The sequence below is a fragment of the Nansenia antarctica genome, assembly GCF_963989245.1.
Source record: "Nansenia antarctica genome assembly, chromosome: 9".
In the NCBI taxonomy this organism is placed as follows: domain Eukaryota; kingdom Metazoa; phylum Chordata; class Actinopteri; order Argentiniformes; family Microstomatidae; genus Nansenia; species Nansenia antarctica.
The window spans coordinates 1648225-1670424 of NC_137679.1; the positions used below are offsets into that span (position 1 = coordinate 1648225).

At 44.3% G+C, this 22200-nt stretch overlaps 1 protein-coding gene across 3 annotated transcripts in view; it reads left to right on the forward strand.

The window, feature by feature from the left end:
• The first annotated feature begins 11193 nt into the window (after positions 1 to 11193).
• Positions 11194 to 22200, forward strand: part of eif4g2b (eukaryotic translation initiation factor 4, gamma 2b) — a 29861-nt gene continuing 18854 nt past the window's right edge. For 2 of the 3 annotated variants that reach the window (XM_080539349.1, XM_080539350.1), the window contains exons 1-11: positions 11194 to 11316; positions 13056 to 13173; positions 14278 to 14339; positions 15209 to 15274; positions 17090 to 17215; positions 17722 to 17824; positions 18385 to 18516; positions 19681 to 19747; positions 20726 to 20877; positions 21251 to 21361; positions 21847 to 22029. In XM_080539349.1, coding sequence (XP_080395475.1) covers positions 14296 to 14339; positions 15209 to 15274; positions 17090 to 17215; positions 17722 to 17824; positions 18385 to 18516; positions 19681 to 19747; positions 20726 to 20877; positions 21251 to 21361; positions 21847 to 22029 — 984 coding nt within the window. In that variant the 5' untranslated portion in view covers positions 11194 to 11316; positions 13056 to 13173; positions 14278 to 14295. Of the gene's footprint in view, positions 11317 to 13055; positions 13174 to 14277; positions 14340 to 15208; positions 15275 to 17089; positions 17216 to 17721; positions 17825 to 18384; positions 18517 to 19680; positions 19748 to 20725; positions 20878 to 21250; positions 21362 to 21846; positions 22030 to 22200 lie in introns of those variants that run through there. The other variant, XM_080539351.1, reaches the window with a different exon arrangement.

Genomic DNA, 22200 nt, shown 5'->3' on the forward strand with positions numbered 1-22200 from the left:
TGAAACCACAAACTTTACCCGGAGAAGAGCTTTGAATAGTGTGCTTACTTACACTTGTGAAGCTCACTGATTGATGGCTTATGAATTGTAACATGAGGTGCGTATGATACATGGTTAGTTTGTTACCATTTGATTTAAATGTTGTCGTTTTTTAAATAAAAACGAATTCTAGTCTCTCGTTTCTGCATTGGTGCCTTGGTGTCATCGTCTATCAGGTTGCCTGATCCTATTTTTGAATCGTCAGCTCCACCCAGAGGCCAATGGCTGTAACTGATTAGTTCTAAATGGTAAATGGACTGACTTACATAGACTGACTTATATAGATTGACTTATATAGACTGACTTACATAGACTGACTTACATAGACTGACTTATATAGACTGACTTATATAGCTCCTTATTCCAAAGCGCTTTGCAACGGCCTCTCATTCACCCATTCACACACCCATTCACACACCAATGGCGGCTAAGCTACCATGCATGGCGCCGGCCTGCTCACTGGGAGCAATTTGGGGTTTAGTGTCTTGCCCAAGGACACCTCGACATGTGCCCAGCCGAGGCTCGAACCGCCGATCTGCCGACCTTGCGATCATTAGACTCCAGCTCTACCTCCTGAGACACAGCCTGAGACACAGGGCCGGCGCCTTGCATGGTAGCTTGGCCGCCATTGGTGTGTGAATGGGTGTGTGAATGGGTGAATGAGAGGCCGTTGTAAAGCGCTTTGGAATAAGGAGCTATATAAGTAAATCTATATAAGTCAGTCTATATAAGTAAATCTATATAAGTCAATCTATATAAGTCAGTCTATATAAGTCAGTCTATATAAGTAAGTCTATATAAGTCAGTCTATATAAGTCAGTCTATATAAGTAAATCTATATAAGTCAGTCTATATAAGTAAATCTATATAAGTCAGTCTATATAAGTACATCTATATAAGTCAGTCTATATAAGTAAATATATATAAGTAAATATATAAGTCAGTCTATATAAGTACATCTATATAAGTCAGTCTATATAAGTCAGTCTATATAAGTAAATCTATATAAGTCAGTCTATATACGTCAGTCTATATAAGTAAATCTATATAAGTCAGTCTATATAAGTAAATCCATATAAGTCAGTCCATATAAGTCAGTCTATATACGTCAGTCTATATAAGTAAATCTATATAAGTCAGTCTATATAAGTCAGTCTATATAAGTAAATCTATATAAGTCAGTCTATATAAGTCAGTCTATATAAGTAAATCTATATAAGTCAGTCTATATAACTCAGTCTATATAAGTAAATCTATATAAGTCAGTCTATATAAGTCATCTATATAAGTCAGTCTATATAAGTAAATCTATATAAGTCAGTCTATATAAGTCAGTCTCTATAAGTCAGTCTCTATAAGTCAGTCTATATAAGTCAGTCTATATAAGTCAGTCCATTTACCATGTAGATGGCTCTGGCTGAGGAGGGGTGGCCAGTGGGGTCAGAGGTTAACCACTTGGACGCGGGCCGAGCTCTGGTCACCTGGTCTGTTGCAAGACCCGAAACACCCTGTGACTCCAGAATGAGCGGATCATCGGCTGCCCCCTGCCTCCCATCACAGACCTCCACAGCTCCAGATCACTGAAGAGAGCACGCAAGATTGTGTCTGACCCCTCACATCACATCCAGCTCACAGCTTGTTTGAGTGACTCCCTTCTGGACAGCGGTACAGGGCCACCAGGTCAAAAACATCACAACACTTGAACAGTTTCTTCCCCAAAGCCACAGCCCTCCTCAATAACTCCTGATCATTGCACCTTGCACTTTACATGTTCTTGCACTTAGTTGTACAGTAAGTAAGTAAGGAAGTAAAGCTTTATTTATATAGCACCTTTCATACAAGAAATGCAGTTCAAAGTGCTTTACAACAGGAATAAGAACATAAAGTGAATATAAAAACATATATAAAAACATATACATGCATAGAATTAATATAAAAGCAGGGGGAAACACTAAAAAGAAAAGGTAAAGATCTAACTTTCCATATCCCTTTCATCTCCCTACCTTACACAGTCTTTCTGTACTTCCCACTGGCTTTCCACCAGCACCACAAACAGTTTTTTGGAAAAGGTCTGTCTCAGTCTCTCTATACGTTCTCAGTCTCTGTGTACGTTCTCAGTCTCTGTATACGTTCTCAGTCTCTGTGTACGTTCTCAGTCTCTGTGTACGTTCCCAGTCTCTGTATACGTTCTCAGTCTCTGTGTACGTTCTCAGTCTCTGTGGACGTTCTCAGTCTCTGTGTACGTTCTCAGTCTCTGTGTACGTTCTCAGTCTCTGTGTACGTTCTCAGTCTCTGTATACGTTCTCAGTCTCTGTGTACGTTCTCAGTCTCTGTGGACGTTCTCAGTCTCTGTTTACGTTCTCAGTCTCTGTGTACGTTCTCAGTCTCTGTGGACGTTCTCAGTCTCTAGGCCCATTTCCTTCCTGTAAGGGATGGGCCAAGATCTGTGGCGCAGTGAATCATTCTGACTATGGACAGGGCCCATAACTTGTGCAATCACAGATTTGTATAATATGATTGGTTCCCAAGAATGGTGACCTCATGACCAAGGACAGTTCGATAAATATGAGTCCCACCCATCGTTGGGGGCTTTTTGGCTTTTGCTTCTTGCTTATTGGTCTGCTCGTTTCTCTCTGCGCTCATGTAACTTTGCTTAATAAAAGGCCTCTTTGGAGACAATTGATTTAAGATCTTTGTGCTTTATAAGTTCTACTCAATCTATTAAGAATCAATTAAATCCACGACAATACAACACTGATTTATTAAAAAAACAAACGTAATATAATTTGCACTACTGTGCATATAAATATTTGCAATCTCCGCTACAATTAATGTTATATTTGTGGAATCCTATAAAAGGCTTCAGGCTTTCATATCAGCTATATAATCTTTCATATAATCATTCACTTAGAGGGACACATGAGTAGATGACGGTCATTATAGCTTTACAATGGGGTGGCTGTGTATCAGGAGGTAGAAGAGCCGCCGTCTAATGATCACAAGGTTGGCAGATCGGCGGTTCGAGCCCCGGCTGGCCACATGTCGAAGTGTCCTTGGGCAAGACACTGAACCCCAAATTGCTCCCAGTGAGCGGGCCAGCCGGCGCCTTGCATGGTAGCTTGCCGCCATTGCTGTGTGAATGGGTGTGTGAATGGGTGAATGAGAGGCCGTTGTAAAGCGCTTTGGATAAAGGAGCTATACAAGTGCAGTCCATTTTATAGATATTAGTGTATTTATATTTCAGTTGCTTATCTACACAGCATTTAATTGGTCATTATGCCTCCCATGTGAAAGAGAACCATGTGTCTAATGTCTCATGAGCTTGTCTCCTCTCACCCTCGTGTCTTCATTCTCTAGTTTTCAGTAGGACCAGTGGTGTAGTCTAGTGTTTTCTAGTGGTTATAGGCTACTGTGATTTTTCCCTCCCATATCGTTCATTTCGGAACGCCATAAAAATAAATCTGCGCTCCCTGTCTAACGTTATATATCTACTATTATATAAGGCTGATCTGTGCATGATAGTGCTGCATTTTGACATATTTCATGTCGCATTTCCCCCCCGTTGATGGTATATGACGCTATAGTCAGTCCCAATGGTCCAAAAGTCAAGCGCTTCATAAGACAGACGGGGTGAATTTTATGAATGAAAGTGTGAAAGTTCTGTCACAAAACGCTGTTACGTATCCTCACACATTTTTAAGTGGGTATATGGAAATCCTTGGCCTTTCCCAGTGGGTATACGGCGTAGTCCTGCGTATCACGTAGACTACACCACTGAGTAGGACACAGGTGGGGGACAGAGGCAAGGATGTGAGGAAGCGTGGTACTAAGAATTGAGAAAAAAGGCCTTTAATTAATTTAATTAATTACAACCCAAGAGAGTACCTTAGGTAGAGCACAACACTCCCCATTTTAGCTCAATATTTCTGCTCTGGATTTTAAATCAAACAATGATCGCAAGGTTGGCAGATCGGCGGTTCGAGCCCCGGCTGGCCACATGTTGGGGTGTCCTTGGGCAAGACACTGAACCCCAAATTGCTCCCAGTGAGCGGGGCCGGCCGGCGCCTTGCATGGTAGCTTGGCCGCCATTGGTGTGTGAATGTGTGTGTGGATGGGTGAATGAGAGGCCGTTGTAAAGCACTTTGGATAAAGGCGCTATATAAGTGCAGTCCATTTACCAGTCCATTTACAATTACTATGAGGTTACGGTATAGATTCTCAGTCGTTCATTTGTGTGGTATTATGGACATATTGGTTTGATCATTTTGAAATATGACCATCCGGAAGTCTGCGACCTATTGCTGGAAGATATTATCTTCTCTGGTGACGCTCTGCCAGGCCTTTACTGTAACCATGGTGATGCACTGCCAGGCCTTTACTGCAGCGATCTTCAGTTGCTGTTTGTTTTGAGGTCATTTGCTTCATCAATTGGATTTAAATGTAATGTAGTCTCCTGAGACACCCGCTTTCCCCCTGTACTGTGTCCCCTTGTACTGTCTCTCTGTTGTCCAGTGTCTATATTTATTTATTAAAAAAAAAAAAAAAAAAAAAAAAATCCTTCTATCACTGAGACTGCCAGTGGCCCCGGGCCTGAGCTAGATTACTCTTCCTGCTACGACTGGAGGTTTGATGATTCACTTGCTGAGTCAAATGTTGACTGTAAGTCGCTTTTGGAATAAGGCGTCTGTCTGCTAAATGCCAAACATGTAATGATGCTCCGCCAGGCTTTTATTGCAGCCGTCTTCAGTTCTTGTTTGTTTTGAGGTCATTTCACATAATCACATTAATCAATTGGATTTAAATCTCAAGATTGACTTGGCCAGTCAAGACCGTTCTACTTTTTTGGCTCTGAAAAAAACTCCCTAGTTGCTATGGCAGCATGTTTGGGGTCATTGTCTTATTCTATTATGAAGGTATTTGCTTTTATTCAAACAGACTTGGGCTGTGTTCGAAATGGCATACTAACATAATGCCTACTACATACTGAATGAGTATGTACTGCATACTGCCTACTAAATTAATAATAATTAATTAATTAATGTTTGCCATTTAGCAGACGCTTTTAATCCAAAGCGACTTACAATTACGAATTACAGGGACATTCCCCCTGGAGTAACTGAGGGCTAAGGGCCTTACTCAAGGGCACACTAGTAGTGGTGTGGTTTCAGGCGGGATTTGAACTCACAACCTTCCGATCACAAGTCCAACTCACTATCCACTAGACCACCACTACCCCAATAATAATAATAATACCCACCACTACCCCAATAATAAGTATGCCATTACCAGCAGACTGTTCACACTGAAGTATGCAGCTCAGTGTCCCAGAATGCATTTCACACCGCCCGGCAGCAGGGATTTTAAAGCAGGTTAAACCTCCATGGGCTAAAAGCTGTTGTCATTTTGGCTCTACAAGTGTTACCATGTCATTTTATTAACTTTAATATGCTTTCAGGCAAGAAAGTAATCATGTATATTCCCAAAATGTGGCCCGTTTATATATCTGATTGGACAATTTCAATTTCAATTTCGAGAACTGACTCCGCAAACTTTTGCAAACTTCCGTGTGGCTGGAGAACCTTTGCGACGGTGTGAAAACGCTCGTGTGGCCAGAGATCAGATTGGCTCGGAAATCTTACTCTATTATGAAGGTCTTTGCTTGTATTCAAGCAGACTTGGACTGTGTTTGAAATGGCATAACATAATGTCTACTACTACATACACAATGAGTTTGTACTCACTGAGTATGTACTGCATACTGCCTACTAAATGAATAATAAGTACCGGTATGCCATTACCAGCAGACTGAAGTATTCAGCTCAGTATCCCAGAATGCATTTCGCATCGGCCGGGAGCGGGGATTGTATCGACGTTGTGTAGCCATGCCCTCAGACAAGTTAGTAAGTTCTAGTGGCAGGCAGCTATTCATAGCTTTCAGTCACGTGGTTTCTTCCCTAGCAACCACCGACCTGACGGGCAAAAAGTATCATAGCAACATCGCTCAACATGGCGATTTACCGGCTGCCTACTATTTAGACCACCTCACCCATGAAGAACTATCAAGATACACGACGGTGATAGGAGTAGAGGATCGACTCCATTCAAAAACGTTTGGATTCCATGTCTTCTCCTCTATCCGGACACGTTGGAATTATTTTCCTAACCCCCGGAGAATCAAAGTTATTAACCCGCAAAAGGTGCGTCCTTGACCGGCTTTCTCCGTGAATAACACCGGTTATGGAGGTGGTACAAATACAAGACTATTATTGCTAAATTCACCATCAGTATACGGTCATTTTGAGCCCTTAACCACCTCGCTGACACCCCGAGAAGATATACTTTTAATACGAAACTCGATCAACCGGGCGTTCGGGAGTTCTACCACTGCTGGACGGAACTCCCGCTGACAGCGGGTCGAGGGGATATTTCTACCCGGGAATTCGCTCCTTGCTGTGTCCACGGTGATAGGAGTGGAGGATCGACCCTATTCAAAAACTTTTCGATTCCATGTCTTCTCCTCTATCCAGACACGTTGGAATTATTTTCCTAACCCCCGGAGAATCAAAGTTATTAACCCGCAAAAGGTGCGTCCTTGACCGGCTTTCTCCGTGAATAACACCGGTTATGGAGGTGGTACAAATACAAGACTATTATTGCTAAATTCACCATCAGTATACGGTCATTTTGAGCCCTTAACCACCTCGCTGACACCCCGAGAAGATATACTTTTAATACGAAACTCGATCAACCGGGCGTTCGGGAGTTCTACCGCTGCTGGACGGAACTCCCGCTGACAGCGGGTCGAGGGGATATTTCTACCCGGGAATTCGCTCCTTGCTGTGTCCACGGTGATAGGAGTGGAGGATCGACCCTATTCAAAAACTTTTCGATTCCATGTCTTCTCCTCTATCCAGACACGTTGGAATTATTTTCCTAACCCCCGGAGAATCAAAGTTATTAACCCGCAAAAGGTGCGTCCTTGACCGGCTTTCTCCGTGAATAACACCGGTTATGGAGGTGGTACAAATACAAGACTATTATTGCTAAATTCACCATCAGTATACGGTCATTTTGAGCCCTTAACCACCTCGCTGACACCCCGAGAAGATATACTTTTAATACGAAACTCGATCAACCGGGCGTTCGGGAGTTCTACCGCTGCTGGACGGAACTCCCGCTGACAGCGGGTCGAGGGGATATTTCTACCCGGGAATTCGCTCCTTGCTGTGTCCACGGTGATAGGAGTGGAGGATCGACTCCATTCAAAAACTTTTCGATTCCCTGGCTTCTCCTCTTTCCGGACACGTTGGAATTATTTTCCTAACCCACGGGAAATCAAAGTTATTAACCCGCAAAAAGTGGGTTTTGCCCGTGGGTTTTGCCCGCAAAAAGTGCCTTTTGCCCGTCAGGTGGGCGTTTCCACTATGCTGTGACGTCACATGAAAGCTATGAATACATGACCAAACCTAGAACCCCCTGCACCATGCTTCACAGACAAGGTGGTATGCTGTGAATCTCGGACAGATCCTTTTTTTCCTCAAAACGTTCTATTGCAATCACGCTGTTACAATAATAATAATAATTATGGATTTTATTTATAAAGCACTTTACATTTCAAGAATCTCAAAGTGCTACAGTCAATAAAAGAAAAAAAAAAACAGCACAACACAATAAAGATCACTAAAAACATCAAAAGCAGAAAGGTTACAAAGACACTGTGGCATAAAACTGAAGAAAAAAATAAATACAAATCTGGCTACTGGAACGCTTTGTTAAAAAGATGAGTCTTAAGTCCGCTCTTAAAAGAGTCGACCGACTGTGGTGCTCTCAGGTGGGCAGGGAGGGCGTTCCACAGTTCGGGGGCGATGGAGCAGAAGGCCCGGTCTCCCATGGAGCGGAGGTGGGTCCTGGTGGGTTTGAGGAGGTTTGCATTTGATGAGCGGAGAGTGCGAGTGGAGGGGCTGTGGGATTTGACCAGGTCCTTGAGGTAAGGGGGTGCGTTGCCGTGAATGCATTGATGAGTTAACAGTGAGATTTTGTAAATGATCCGAGAGGAGATGGGAAGCCAGTGTAGTGAGTGGAGGATGGGTGTGATGTGATCGTATTTGCGCACTCTCATCAGGATCCTAGTTACATGATCATATTTGTCTTATCTGTCCACAAGATCGTTTTCCAGACCTCTGGTTTGCACCTCGCAGTGAATCAGACTGAAGAACAGCTTCTACCACAGGGCCGTCCAGGCCCTGAACACAGCAAAGACCTAAGTTCTGGGCCCTGGACAGTCTGGACGGATTGATGGCAGCTGCTGGACTGAAAAAATCAGGTGTAGTGCTGAGGCACAAACATGTACATTTCAAGCCTGCAAACTGTGACACTTTAAATAACGTGAAAAAAATACTATTGTGCAATATGACAACCCTAGTCGACTATCTGTACAGTATAGTATAGTGGATTGTGTACATAGCCTTTATTTATGTAAACCAGCTCCTTCCCTTCTTGTGATTTTTTTTTAAAGTGTTTTTTTTTTTTTTTCCTAACACCAGGGGAGCCACCCCTCCTAAATGTCGTTGTTTGGTACCTGTACTGTAGCAATGACAATAAAGTCCATAAAGTAATAATAATAATAATAATAATAATAATAATAATACATTAGACTTATACTGCGCTTTTCTAGACACTCAAAGACGCTTTACAAACTGAAAAGATTGAGTAGTAATAATAAAAAGAAACAAAAAATTAAAAAAAGAAAGTATAGGGGCCTAATTGAGGTAGTGCTGGGGACACATGGGAAGGGGAGGGGGGGAGAGGGTTAACTGGTGAAGGCGAGCTTGAAGAGGTGGGTTCTGAGGGCCTGTTTAAATGTTGGGAGGGTGTTGGCCTGTCTGATGTGGTTGGGGAGGGCGTTCCAGAGGGACGGGGCTGCGGCTGTGGAGGTTCTGTAGTTGGGCTGGGGATGTGTACTGCGGATGATCGTCTCTGACACACTCACACCTACCTCCTGGAGAGTGTTCCTGATCTGTAGGGGTATTTTTATTTTTATTTAACCTTTATTTTAACCTGGCAGGCCAATAAGAACTCATTCTTTACATTGGCGGCCTTGCAAAAGACAAAAGTCTCTTGGGGGGAGGGGGGGGGGGCTGAAAAGAAATCAGGTTACATGTTAAAAACCAAAGAACACACACGACAGACAGCAAGCACACATCCAAGCATTTCCAGCACAGTTAGAAGATAGAAGCATACAGACAATCTCCAACACCTCCTCCACTTACATACAGTCACAGCATCAGTTAGCTATAAGTTAAAAGGACAGCGTCACACATCCACATAAACCCGCACAAACATTAAGCACAACAGAAGCACACTAACGGAATTAAAGATTAGCATTGGTCATCCACTGTAGAAGTCTTCCATTGAATTAAAGCAGAGAATCTATCTCTACGTTAACCTCATAGTAAGTGTTTGATTTCAAACTGTTGGTGTATAGAGAGCTAAAAGAAGACAGAATGTTTTTTTTCCAATACTTATAGAGGACACTGTATATCCACTGACGTAGTAATGTTGAATGTACAAAGAAAAGAAACATAATTGACCCCACACTCCCCTACAGAGAGGAATTCCTCATACCATCAGTCTATTCAACTATCATCGTGCCCAAGATCTATTTTAGCATTCAGTTGATTTTAATCAATTTATTTGAATCAGTGCATCTGATGTGTCTCTTCACGACACTGGCTCCCCGCTGGTGGAATGAGCTTCCCACGGCTGTCAGAACTGCAGAGTCACTACCCATCTTCCGTCGTAGACTGAAGACCTCCATCTCTTCAGGTTACACCTTAACTGCACCTCCTGAGACATCTACTACCCAGCACTGCGTCTCCTGAGACACCCGCTTTCCCCTCTCCTGTGTCCCCTATGACTTCTATTGCCCCCCCTTGTACTGTTTCTCTGTTTCTCCAGTGTCAATATAAAAAAATTAAAATAAAAAGTCTAGGTTTAGAAGAAGATGATAGAAGAAGGTTTTTCCTTCCATCACTGAGACTGCCAATGGCCCCGGGCCTGAGCTAGATTACTCTTCCTACTACGACTGGTGGACTGATGATTCACTCGCTTAGTCAAATGTATCGATTGTAAGTAGCTTTGGAATAAGGCGTCTGCTGAATGTCAAAAATGTAAATGTAAAAATGTAGAGGAATCAGTCTCTTAAACTATCATCATGCCCAAGACCCATTTTAGCATTGACTAAGAGGTTATTTGAATCAGTGCATCTTAATAGCCTATCTTAAAAGGGATGTTCGCTGCCTGTTATCATAGTATAGTAAAGTATAGTCTAAAATTATATCGTTTCGGCTGTTAGTTTGTTTCATTTGACCAACTTGTCCACATCTCTCTGCCTGCACTGCGGCTGTGTTACAAGACACGTCAATCAAGCAAGGGGGGGGGGCTAACTTTCTTTTTAAATCACCTTCATTGGGTAAATTGTACATTGTAGGAAAACGCCGTAGGATCATTTAATATAATGTAATTGTTATACGCTAAGAGAAACATTGCAACGAATTGGGTAAACAATTTTAATGTTGTGAGATTTTGACAACCCCCCCCCCCCCATCCCCCGCAAACACTGAGAGTACTGGTGCGTTGGTCAATTAAAATTCGCTCTGAGAGCGCCGGAGCGCACACTGGGCGCAACGTCATAAAGGGAGCAAGTAATTTGATTGGACAAGAGGCGTTCCTTGAGTGCCGGTCAGATTTCCGGAGCGTATTTACGAACGCCCCCCGCGCCAACACTGAGAGTACTGGTGCGTTGGTAAAATAAAATTTGCTCTGAGAGCGCCGGAGCGCACACTGGGTGCAACGTCATAAAGGCACCAAGTAATCTGATTGGACAAGAGGCGTTCCTTGAGTGCTGGTCCAGATTTCCGGAGCGTGTTTTACGAACGCTACCCTGCGTGAGAATGACGTCGTGGACACCGGGTTGGTGCGTTGGTAAAATTCGCTCTGACACTCCACACTCCACACTGGGCGCAACGTCATAAAGGGAGCAAGTGATTTGATTGGACGAGAGGCGTTCCTTGAGTGCTGGTCTAGATTTCCGGAGCGTATTTACGAACGCACACCGGGTTAGGCTATTTAGCTTCCAGCTGGCGAGACAGGAGGACATCATCTCCTAAACGCTGCCATAGCTGACAGTCTCTGTCTCTCAAACTCCGCTTTCATGTTCTCTTTATCTACTTATCCACACCACACAACCTCAGAGAAACTGACGTTGTTTTGTTAAAGGTAAGCAAAGCTAAGCATTTTGTTTTTCCATAAAAGATTCGTTTCGTACCGGTTTTTTTTCTCTCCAAAATGGCGGCTGTAACTGTAACGTTATGTCCCATGTGATTATGCTAAGCTAACATGCTAGGTAGCCCGTTCAGTCCGTAGTCATGATGCTAAGCTAACATGCTAGGTAGCGCTAATGCTGCATTATAAAATGGCGTCGTGATAAAGCGACATGGTCATTCCAACGGTTTATAAACGGAAGATTATTATATTATTGATTATTATAAACAATTATTATGGACAGTGAAACATTTTTTTATGTTTCTTTTTTTGAGTTCCCTCGATGTGTTCTTACGTTACTGGCTTTAGCTGCTAAGCCGGGGTAAAAAAAAACGTGTCACGACTCAACATTAGGTTAGGGGCTAACCTAGCATGTTAGCTTAGCATCATGACTTGGACACAACGGGCTATCTAGCATGTTAGCTTAGCATAATCACATGGGACATAACGTTACAGCCAGCCGCCATTTTGGAGCTAGGCTAGGTCCCTAGCAGCTAATGCCTGGCTGCTAAACCACTGTTACACAGCTAAGCTAAGACTGTCAGCTATGCTAACAGCTAACCTACGTTGTAGGTTACACCACAACTATTAATCATTTTAAATGACGCCACACGTTGATTAACCAACCCCACACACATACACACAGAGGTAGCTTAGCTCACCTTAGCTTAGGGGGTTAGGTTTAGTTAGTTAGTGGGGTTATAACCTGCTAGCATAAAGACTGACACATGGCCGGGGGGTTGGTGATTGGTGAGCTAATGGGGCTAAGCTAAAGCTAACCAGGTCTGCTTTGTGTTGTTGTGACAAAGACAAACCACCACCACCACCCAGCCTCCATGCTCCTCCATCACCCAGGGTCAACTTATTACTAACTCAGAAATGTCAACATTTAAAAAATAACACCACACAGGCATTAATAAACACCTAATGGATCAGATTATGTAAAAAACTAAATTTTGACAAAAATGGAGATAGAACCTTATAATTCTAAACTCACGAACCACCAAGCCTCCATGCTCCTCCATCACCCAGGGTCAAACTGACCCGGCCAGACCTCACCACATGGAGGCTTAGATGGTGTCGCACATGTTTGATGATCTGAGTTAAATATCATCAGAAGAAGTAAAAAGAGAATATTTCTAACCGTGTCTGCCTTGGAGGGACTTCATATTATCGGAGGGGATTTTAACTTAACTGTGCCCTCGATCCACAGATGGACAGATCCACCCAAATTGATGCAACTCATGTACAAACTAGAAAAAAACTCTGACTACCTATAATATGAATGATCTAAGTTTAATTAGTGAAGTATGGAGGATGCAAGAATCCAAATAAAAGGGAATACTCTTGTTACTCAAGTTCATATAAAACGTTTCTCCTTCCCAGTTGTCTTGTCTTGTCCATTACGAGATGAGCTCGTCTGCTAAAGCAAGGCCATTACTTGGTGCCATTTCATTTGTGTTTAGATAAAAGAAAGTCGGCCTTCATTCAGAGAGGTAAAGGGCTAAAGCAAGGCCATAACTGGTGAATAAAAAGTCAGCTTTCTTTCAGCCTTCATTCAGAGAGAGAGGTAGCCATGCGGTACATACATGCATTTAGGCCTACATTTAACACTACTAAAAGATTAGGACCGTCATTGGCCTCAATGAGCTACTAATTATATGTTTTCTCCATTTTTTTTTCTCTCCCCCCAGCACCGTTTCCCCCCCCCTCCTCTGCCTATTGTTATACTTTTTTTTTTTTGAAGATTCTTCGTTGCCAAGCCGCCAAAGTGGATAGTGCGATCGCAGAAGGGGGTGCTTCTCGTTTCAGGTATGTGTCAAGAGCATCCTCTTTGGTGCACCTGATGGTACCCCCCCCACCCAACACCTGTGCTGTTACATAGACCCCTGGCCTTTTTATTTATTTGACCTCCTCTCTTTTAAACATGGGGCTGTGATCATTGTGGTCATGGCTGATAATCTAGGCCCTTGTGTCAGCTATTTCACCCAGGCATATTAGTGAGGAAGGCAAGGCCGTTGCATTAGGGTTCCTGCATCTAACATGATGGCGTTTGCCTGTCTGGTAATTTCACAAAATAGGTCACGTCACTTGATGTCATGTCATCCAAAGCCTTTGGTGTCTCAAACTCCACTCAGACATTTCAAGTCTAGGCCTAGCTAAATGTACTCTCTCGTTATAGAAAGTGGTTGATTAGATTGAGTCTGTTTGACAAATGCAGAAGTGTGTTCGTGCTCAACGGGCTCGTGTGACGGATGTGACAAAGGAGCGTTGGTGCCATCTTGTAATGTCGCGAGCGCTTGTTACGCCCCGGGCACCATTAATTTAATAAGGGTTTGTTAGGCAACGAGCACGTCTGCTCTGAACGCGCACGTTGAAACAATCGACACTGGAAAAGTGCTTTTCTTCACCCCCCTCTGTGACAATCGGCAGCATTTGTTCATAAACATTTCAGGGACACTCTTACACTGTCTTACACTCTGACACTGTCTCCCCGACTACCATCATTAAGGCAGATTTTTTTTTACTTATGCACTGACAGTGACACTTTTTGTTTGAGGTGATGGCTACCTCTAACACGACACTCCATATCATAAATGTCCGCTGGAAAATATTACTAAACACACTTCAACCATTCTGTTTTTTTTAATGTTGCTGACTTAACAATTTCTCTGATGCTAATTCGCTGTTCCGCTAGGTGAAAGATTGCTATTTAGCAAGGCTCAATTTGACTCTATTTTTCCTGACAGTATAGCAATAAATCATTGACTAATTCATTAATAATCATTGAATATTGCTATATTGAGTGAATAATATGTATTTTATTTTGGCCTCACTGGCTTATATATCCCAGTGCTGTGATCTGCAAAAAATGTGATTTAGTAATAACAATGTATGTACTTGCTTTCCAACAAGATTAAGGCCGTGGATATTATGCAACAGGATCAATGGCTTCAACAAAGCAAAAACACAGAAAAGTGGGTTACTCCTTTATGCTCCCAAATGTTGAATGTGTATAACCCCCTTGGTGTTTTCGGTTCACAGCGGTTTATTTATCAGTTCACTTGTCTTCATTTCCTGTTGGCTGTGATTTTTTTTAATTGTGATATCTCTGGCTGACACACGCCTTCCCAGATTTGTCCCGACAGTATCCATGGTAACTGCACTTGGACTGTTTAGACAAACGGATAACACTGTTATAACACACCTCTCTCTCTTGGGGGTTCGTACTGCGTTTTTTTGAAGCATGAGCACTAGGCTACTGTTTAGTCAGGGTTCGACAGTAACGCTCGCCGGGTTTATTTGCGAGAGCCCGACGACGCTGCTGGATCCTGGATATGTCGTCTACCTGTGTGTGCAGGAAGAACAACAGACCGGCGCAGGTGCCAGACCAGACTAGATGATCGCGGAGTGAAGATATTATCAAACCGTACGCGATGCGGCGGGCGCGTACGCTTTGATAATATCTTCACTCCACAGATCATCTCGTCTGGTCTGGCGCCTGCGCCGGTCTGTTGTTCTTCCTGCACACAGGTAAACAGATCCAGGATCCAGCAGCGTCGTCGGGCTCGAGCGAAACGAACCCGGAGTTGTTGTTTTTTTACTTGCTCCGGGCAGGCGGACAAGCGTCACTGTCCAACCCTGGCAACTGTTTAGTGGATTGGTGACATTTAAGGCTACACTTATGAGGACGGTCTGTGGAGGGGTGTGACGCCGGTGCTGCTGCTGCTAACTCTTCTCTTGGGATGCACAATTTGAGTAAAAAAAAAAAAAAAGCTAGACATGTCTTGTGTAATGATCTCAGGTTTCTAAACGTGTCTTTTTTTTAATTGACTGCTTTTGACAGTGCTTCTTCAGGGGGAGGCGGTGGTAGAGGTGCACCTCAGCACTATCCCAAGACTGTAGGAAACAGGTAGGCCTACGAACAAGTGTGTTCTCTCTGAAAACGTTCTTAACACTAGAACAGCCATGGGCGGGGGGGAGGGGGGGGTCATTTTGACCCTGTGAGGTATTTCTTTTTTTTAAATATCGTTAAGCACTCGATCAAATTTCAGCACCCTCCTTTCATGACTTGTCCTAGATATATATGTGCGCTCTACCACCCAGTATCCTGTCCACATTTTCCAAAATCACATCAGGATAAGCTAGTATGATGATATTTAGCTGTGTAGGAGGCAGGCTAATTTACAAGACGCTCCAACCAGTGGTCGTTGTGTGTAAATAGCAGCTTCCTATTCTAAAGACTAGGTCTTTATGGTAGGTGAAATAGGCACAGCTGTTCTAGTGTTAAACGCAGGGATTTTTTGTTGTTGCTAATCCCATTATGGAACTTTGTGGATCCATGCAGTTTTCCTTCCCAGAAAAGTCTAACCCCCTAACACTCAGTAGAGTCATCAGCTACAGAGCCTTTAAGTCCAATGTGTGTCAGTCTGATTGAGTAATGACTCCACTAAGGTCGTGTTCACACATGAAAGTCCGAATCAGGACCCGGAGCAAGTGGATGAGATTGCGACATTGTTGCATAAATTATTTCTCTGATTTGCGTTCTCACAGCCCTTTACGTAAACGAAGTAACATACGCGGTACTTGATTGGTCTGAACTTTTGTAAATTGCCCGTTCGTCCTGCTCTTATCCAGACCAACACGCGTGCGCTGTTTTCCTATGGACAGCCTCGATGCGTCGTTTCTAACCGGAGCGAAACCTCCCTTTTCAAGCGGAAAGCATCCGTCAGCTGTTTGCTCCGGGAGCGACTTCGAATGCGCGTTCTCACAGCTCCAAACGACGCAGAGCAAAGTGAATTTTATCCCAAACTCTGATTCCAAGTAAAGCAAATGTTCTAGTTTCTAGTCCCTCAGTCTTATTGATTAACGACTCCTCTGACACGTCTTGTTGCTTTCATGTAATTGCTCTGGTTCCGCGGTGTCTCGGTTTACTAACTGGTGTAACAGACCGTTGACACTGTGCCATGTATTTGCTCCCAGGTATTATAATCTGTAACTCTTGATTCGAGGCACTGTCACTTGAGTACACTGGCCGTGTGGTCGCTGTGTGTGCTGTAGCTCAGTCCTCCTCCTCCTGCGGAAGCTGTGTCTCAGGAGGTAGAGGAGCCGCCGTCTAATGATCGCAAGGTCGGCAGATCGGCGGTTCGAGCCCCGGCTGGCCACGTGTTGAAGTGTCCTTGGGCAAGACACTGAACCCCAAATTGCTCCCAGTGAGCGGGTCGGTGCCTTGCATGGTAGCTTGCCGCCATTGGTGTGTGAATGGGTGAATGAGAGGCAGTTGTAAGGCACTGTATACAGGGTTCCCGCGCTGGTCTTAAAAAGCCTTAAAGTCTAAAATCTAGCACTCTGATTTATAAGGCCTGAAAAGGGCTTACATTTCAGATATTCGGTCTAAAAATTAGGTGCTAGGTATTAAAAATCAGATTAGCTAGGAAATCAGTCCGACCACGTCTATTTACGCGGAAATTAATCAAGCTGGAACCCCAAAAAATGCCAATTCGCTTCCTTTTTTGTCTGTAGTTTTGTCGGCAGTGAAATCCCTAATTGTCACCTCGAGGATGACAAAAAGCTATCACATGGTGTCGCGAATAGGTCTAATGATATTCAAAGAGGTAAAAAAAAAAAAAAAGTCTTAAAAGGTCTTAAATTTCACTTGTTGAAACTTGTAGGAACCCTCTATAAGTCAGTCCGTTGACCGTTTACCTTTCTTTCTTTGTTCCTGCAGCGAGTTCCTGGGGAAGGCCCCAGGGCAAGGCTCTCAGAAATGGGTTCCTTCACGAAGCACTAGACGAGATGCCAACTCCAGCAATGAAAAAGAGATACACGATGCAATCTTCAGGAAAGTGAGAGGGTACGTGTCTATCTGTACTATACCTCCTAAGACTTCTATCCTTGTACTGTCTCTCCAGTGTCAAAAAACAACTACACTTTTCTTCTATCACTGAGTGTCACAACAGTGGCCCCGGGCCTGCGCTAGATTACCGTACTCTTCCTGCTGCGACTGGTGGATTGATGATTCACTGGCTTAGTCAAATGTATCGATTGTAAGTCGCTTTGGAATAAGGCGCCTGCTAAACGACAACAATTTAAATGTGTCAGCAAACGGTCGCTGGTTGTCGCATGCGTACTAGTCACCGCAGTGGGAGATATCGTTAATGTGTCTTGATGTCTTGACCTTGCCTGTGGCACACACACACAGCCCATATTTCAGGTGATGTTTACCACAGGGTCCCCGGGGAGCCTTAAAAAGTCCTGCAGTTACCCTGTACCAAGAGCAACCCTCCTGACTTGACCTCCTCTCTCCTCTCTCTCTCTCCCCCCCCCCCCCCTCTTCTTGTTCTGTTTTTTTCTCTGCAGCATACTCAACAAGCTCACGCCGGAGAAGTTTGACAAGCTATGCCTTGAGCTCCTGAATGCGGGCGTAGATTCAAAACTCGTCCTTAAAGGAGTCATCTTGCTGGTAAGGCTCCTCAGATCCCCTTGACCCCCCCCCCTTTCTGGCTTGTGGAAATAATAATATTAATACATTAGACTTATATTGCGCTTTTCTAGACACTCAAAGACGCTTTACAAACTGAAAAGATCGAGTAGTAATAATAAAAGTAAATAAAAGAAAGTATAGGGGGCCTAATGAAGGTGGTGCTGGGGACACATGGGAAGGGGAGGGGGAGAGGGTTAACTGGTGAAGGTGAGCTTGAAGAGGTGAGGTTTTGAGGGCCTGTTTAAATGTTGGGAGGGTGTTGGCCTGTCTGATGTGGTTGGGGAAGGCGTTCCAGAGGGACGGGGCTGCGGCTGAAAAGGCCCCACGCACCCCAGGTCCGTAAGGCTCCTCAGCTGCCCTTGACCCACCCCCATCCCCCTCTGGCCTGTGGAAATGTGTTCCTCATTCCTTCCTGGCAACCCTCATTAAAGTGACTCGTACCACAAAGGGGGTTTTAATGCCCTTTCTGACCTAATTAGGAATTCTTTTCCCTCCTTCCCTCGTCTCATTCTTTCCTTCCTTCCCTCCCTCCTGCCCAGATTGTAGACAAAGCCTTAGAAGAGCCGAAGTATAGCTCGCTCTATGCTCAGCTATGTCTGCGTTTGGCCGAGGACGCACCCAACTTTGATGGCCCCTCACCAGAGATCCACGCATCCCAAAAGCAGAGCACAGTAAGTACCGAACCCCCCCCCCCCCCCCCCCCTCCGATTCGACATGTAGGGTAGGTGGTGTTGCCCATGTTTGATCTGAGTTAAATATCAGAAGTAAACAGTTAACAGACCTGTTGGCTATTATACAGGGTTCCCGTGCTGGTCTTAAAAAGCCATGAAGTCTAAAATCCAGCAAACTAAATTCCGAGGCCCAAAAAGGTCTTGAATTCCAGTTATTCGGTCTAAAAAGCTGGAACCAAAAAAATGTCAATTCGCTTCCTTTTTTGTCTGTATGGCAGTGAAATCCCTAATTTCATCACCTCGATGGTGCTGCGAATAGGTCCAAAATTCTATTCAAAGAGGTCTAAAAAGGTCTTAAATTTGACTTGTTGAAACTTGTAGGAACCCTGTGTAGTAATTGCATATTAACGAAACGTCAATGTTTCTTCTCAGTTGCTTGTCTTGCTGTGCTGTTCATCACGAGATGAGCTAGTCTGCTAAAGCAAGGCCATAACTGGTGCCATTTCATTTGTGTTTGATAAAGAAGTCAGCCTTCATTCAGAGAGGTAGCCATGCGGTACATACGTGCTGTAGGCTGACATTTACCTGCTCAGCTCGGCCTTACCTGTATCGTTAGCCTCATAGCATAAGTCACATTTCGGCCACATTTAGATATCTGCCTAACTCTCCTCTCCTAACACTGCTGATTCACTGTGCATTATTGTGTTATCAGCCTATCAGAATGCTTGTTACATTCCAACATCACTATCTGCCCAAGTCATCTTTGACAGAGGCATTTTTGACACATTACATACAAAGATGGCTCGGCTGACCACAAGTGAAGCATGACTTGGGTGATTATGCTACGAGGGTAACGATGTGTATAGTTTGTTTTGGAAATGATTTCCAATTTTAAGGTAGTTTCTTTGCACAAATCATTGTCCTGCTCTTTCCTGTGTAAGAGTCTGGATATTTCTGTCGTGCCAGAGAGATGCTGGAGGTAAATTAACAGAGTTGGCTGTCCTGTGCCAACTCTGCCAGTCCCCTCCACACAGTACTACTGTGGCAATTATGCTACGAGGCTAACGACATGTTTAGAAATCTGTACGTTTTGTTGGGACCTTCATACTTTGTGTTTGCTCACCAGAAGGTTGTTGTACGTCCTCCTTGTCTCTGCATCTCTAGACCTTCAGGAGACTTCTGATTTCCAAGCTTCAAGATGAATTTGAAAACCGCACCAGAAATGTTGAGAGTGAGTACTCCTGCCTCTGTGGTGCTGCCACTTGAGAAGTCCCACCTTTGCCGTCCATATGTTCAGTTATAACAGAGCTAATCCTGAATGATCTTTATTGTCACTGTACGGGTACAATGAAATTGAAATGCAAATCCCAGGTGCTAACAATCAACACTGTCCTAAGATGATAAAAAAAACAAGAATAAAACAGACATAAATAGGGGGATATACCTAAAAGTAATCCGTAGGAATCTGAGTATGTATCTATTATGTAAACGTATATACTTATATACACTATATGGCCTATTCACAGGGGGGTATATAGACAGGGGGGGGTTAGCATGTAACTATGTACTTTTATAAACATATGAACTAGTAAAGTTATATACAGTATATGTAACCTGTTTTGTCTCCCTCTCTTCCTAGTCTGACAAACATGACAACCCTCTTACTTCTTCATGACACAAATGTTGAGTTATAATTGAGCTAATCCTGTTTTCTCCCCCTCTTCCTCTCTCTCTCCCCCTCTCTCTCCCCTCTCTCTCTCTCTCTCTCCCTCCTCTCTCTTCCTCTCTCTCTCCCCCTCTTTCTCCCCCTCTCTCTCTCCCCCTCTCTCTTCCTCTCTCTCTTCCCCTCTCTCTCCCCCTCTCTTCCCCTCCCTCTCTCTCTTCCCCTCTCTCTCTCTCTCTCTTCCTCTCTCTCTCTCCCCCCCTCTCTTCCTCTCTCTCTCTTCCTCTCCCTCTCCCTCTCTTCCTCTCCCCCTCTTCCTCTCTCTCTCCCCCCTCTCTTCCTCTCCCCCTCTCTTCCTCTCTCTCTCTCCCCCTCTCTTCCTCTCCCCCTCTCTCTCTCTCTCTCTCTCTCTTCCTCTCTCTCTCTCCCCCTCTCTCTTCCTCCCTCTCTCTCTTCCTCTCTCTCTCTTCCTCTCTCTCTCTCCCTCTCTCTCTCTTCCTCTTCCTCTCTCTCTCTCTCCCCCCCTCTTCCTCTCTCCCTCTCTAGTCTATGACAAGCATGACAACCCTCTTACTTCTGAGGAGGAGGAGCAGCGGAACATCGCCAAGTTCAAGATGCTGGGCAACATCAAATTCATCTGTGAACTTGGCAAACTGGACCTCATCCATGAATCTATCCTTCATAAGTGCATCAAAACAGTACGTCTGGCCTGGGTGCCCTTTGATCTTGAGATATATGCATATTTGATTCAAATCAATGTTTGTTGTCCAAAGATAAAACGTTGTGTTTTGAGCTAATTGACCTGGTCCTTAATATTTCTACAAGTGTTGCTGGATGTGGGCTAATTACCAGGCTAGCTAATTACCAGGCTAGCTAATTACCAGGCTAGCTAATAACCAGGCTGAACATGGAGGCTAGCTAATAACCAGGCTAAACATGGAGGCTAGCTAATAACCAGGCTAGCTAATAACCAGGCTGAACATTGTCTTGAAGTTCCAGCCTAGTGGCAGGGGCAGTACACAGGCCCCTGTGTGTTTCATATAACATCATCTTGTCCTCCTCCTCCTCCAGCTTTTGGAAAAAAAGAAGAGAATCCAGCTCAAGGACATGGGTGAGGACCTGGAGTGTCTGGGTCAGATAATGAGGACGGTGGGGCCGAGACTCGACCATGAAAAGGCTAGGGTGAGTTAACCCCGTCACGCTGTCTGAACCCTGTCACCTCTGCCTGCTCTGCCACGAGCACCGACAGCCAGGGACGGGACGATACACTCAACTCACCTTACGATGCACCTCTCCATACAGGGGTTCACCGTACCATACAGTCACGATACGATATCATAAATGAAACGAGATGAAAAAGTGGCTTCGCATAGCTTACACCCAGTGCGAGCGACTCTTATCGATGACTCTATTACCGTCGTCTTTTAAGACCGGAAACCCGAAGAACTGCCACACCGTTTATTTCGCTATCCATTTTTCTGCGACACGATGGTTATCGTCACGTTTTTGTATCGCGATATATATCGGCGTACGCTATTTCGTCCCATCCCTACCGACAACCTTCACCTAAACCTTAATGGTGTGGGTTTTTTCGGAGGTATGTTTGTTACTGACGCCACCCTCCTCTTCTCTCCCGTCCCTCCCCTCCCCTCCCCTCCTCCCTCTAGTCTTTAATGGATCAGTACTTTGGCCGTATGCGTTCCTTAACGAACAACAAGGAGTTGCCCGCCCGGATCCGCTTCCTGCTGCAGGACACGGTGGAGTTGAGAGACAACAGCTGGGTCCCCCGCAAGGCTTTCATCGACAACGGACCAAAGACCATCTGCCAGATACGCCAGGAGGCCGTCAGAGTGAGTTCAGTCGTTTGCAACACACCTGCCCTATTAGCATAATTGCCCAAGTCGTATTTTGGCCAAATTGAGATATCACGACACTAATAATTCATTGTATTTATATAGCAGCGCTTTTCCGGGGCTCAAAGACGCTGACAATTTGGGGAAAAACAGAAAACACAGAAACGA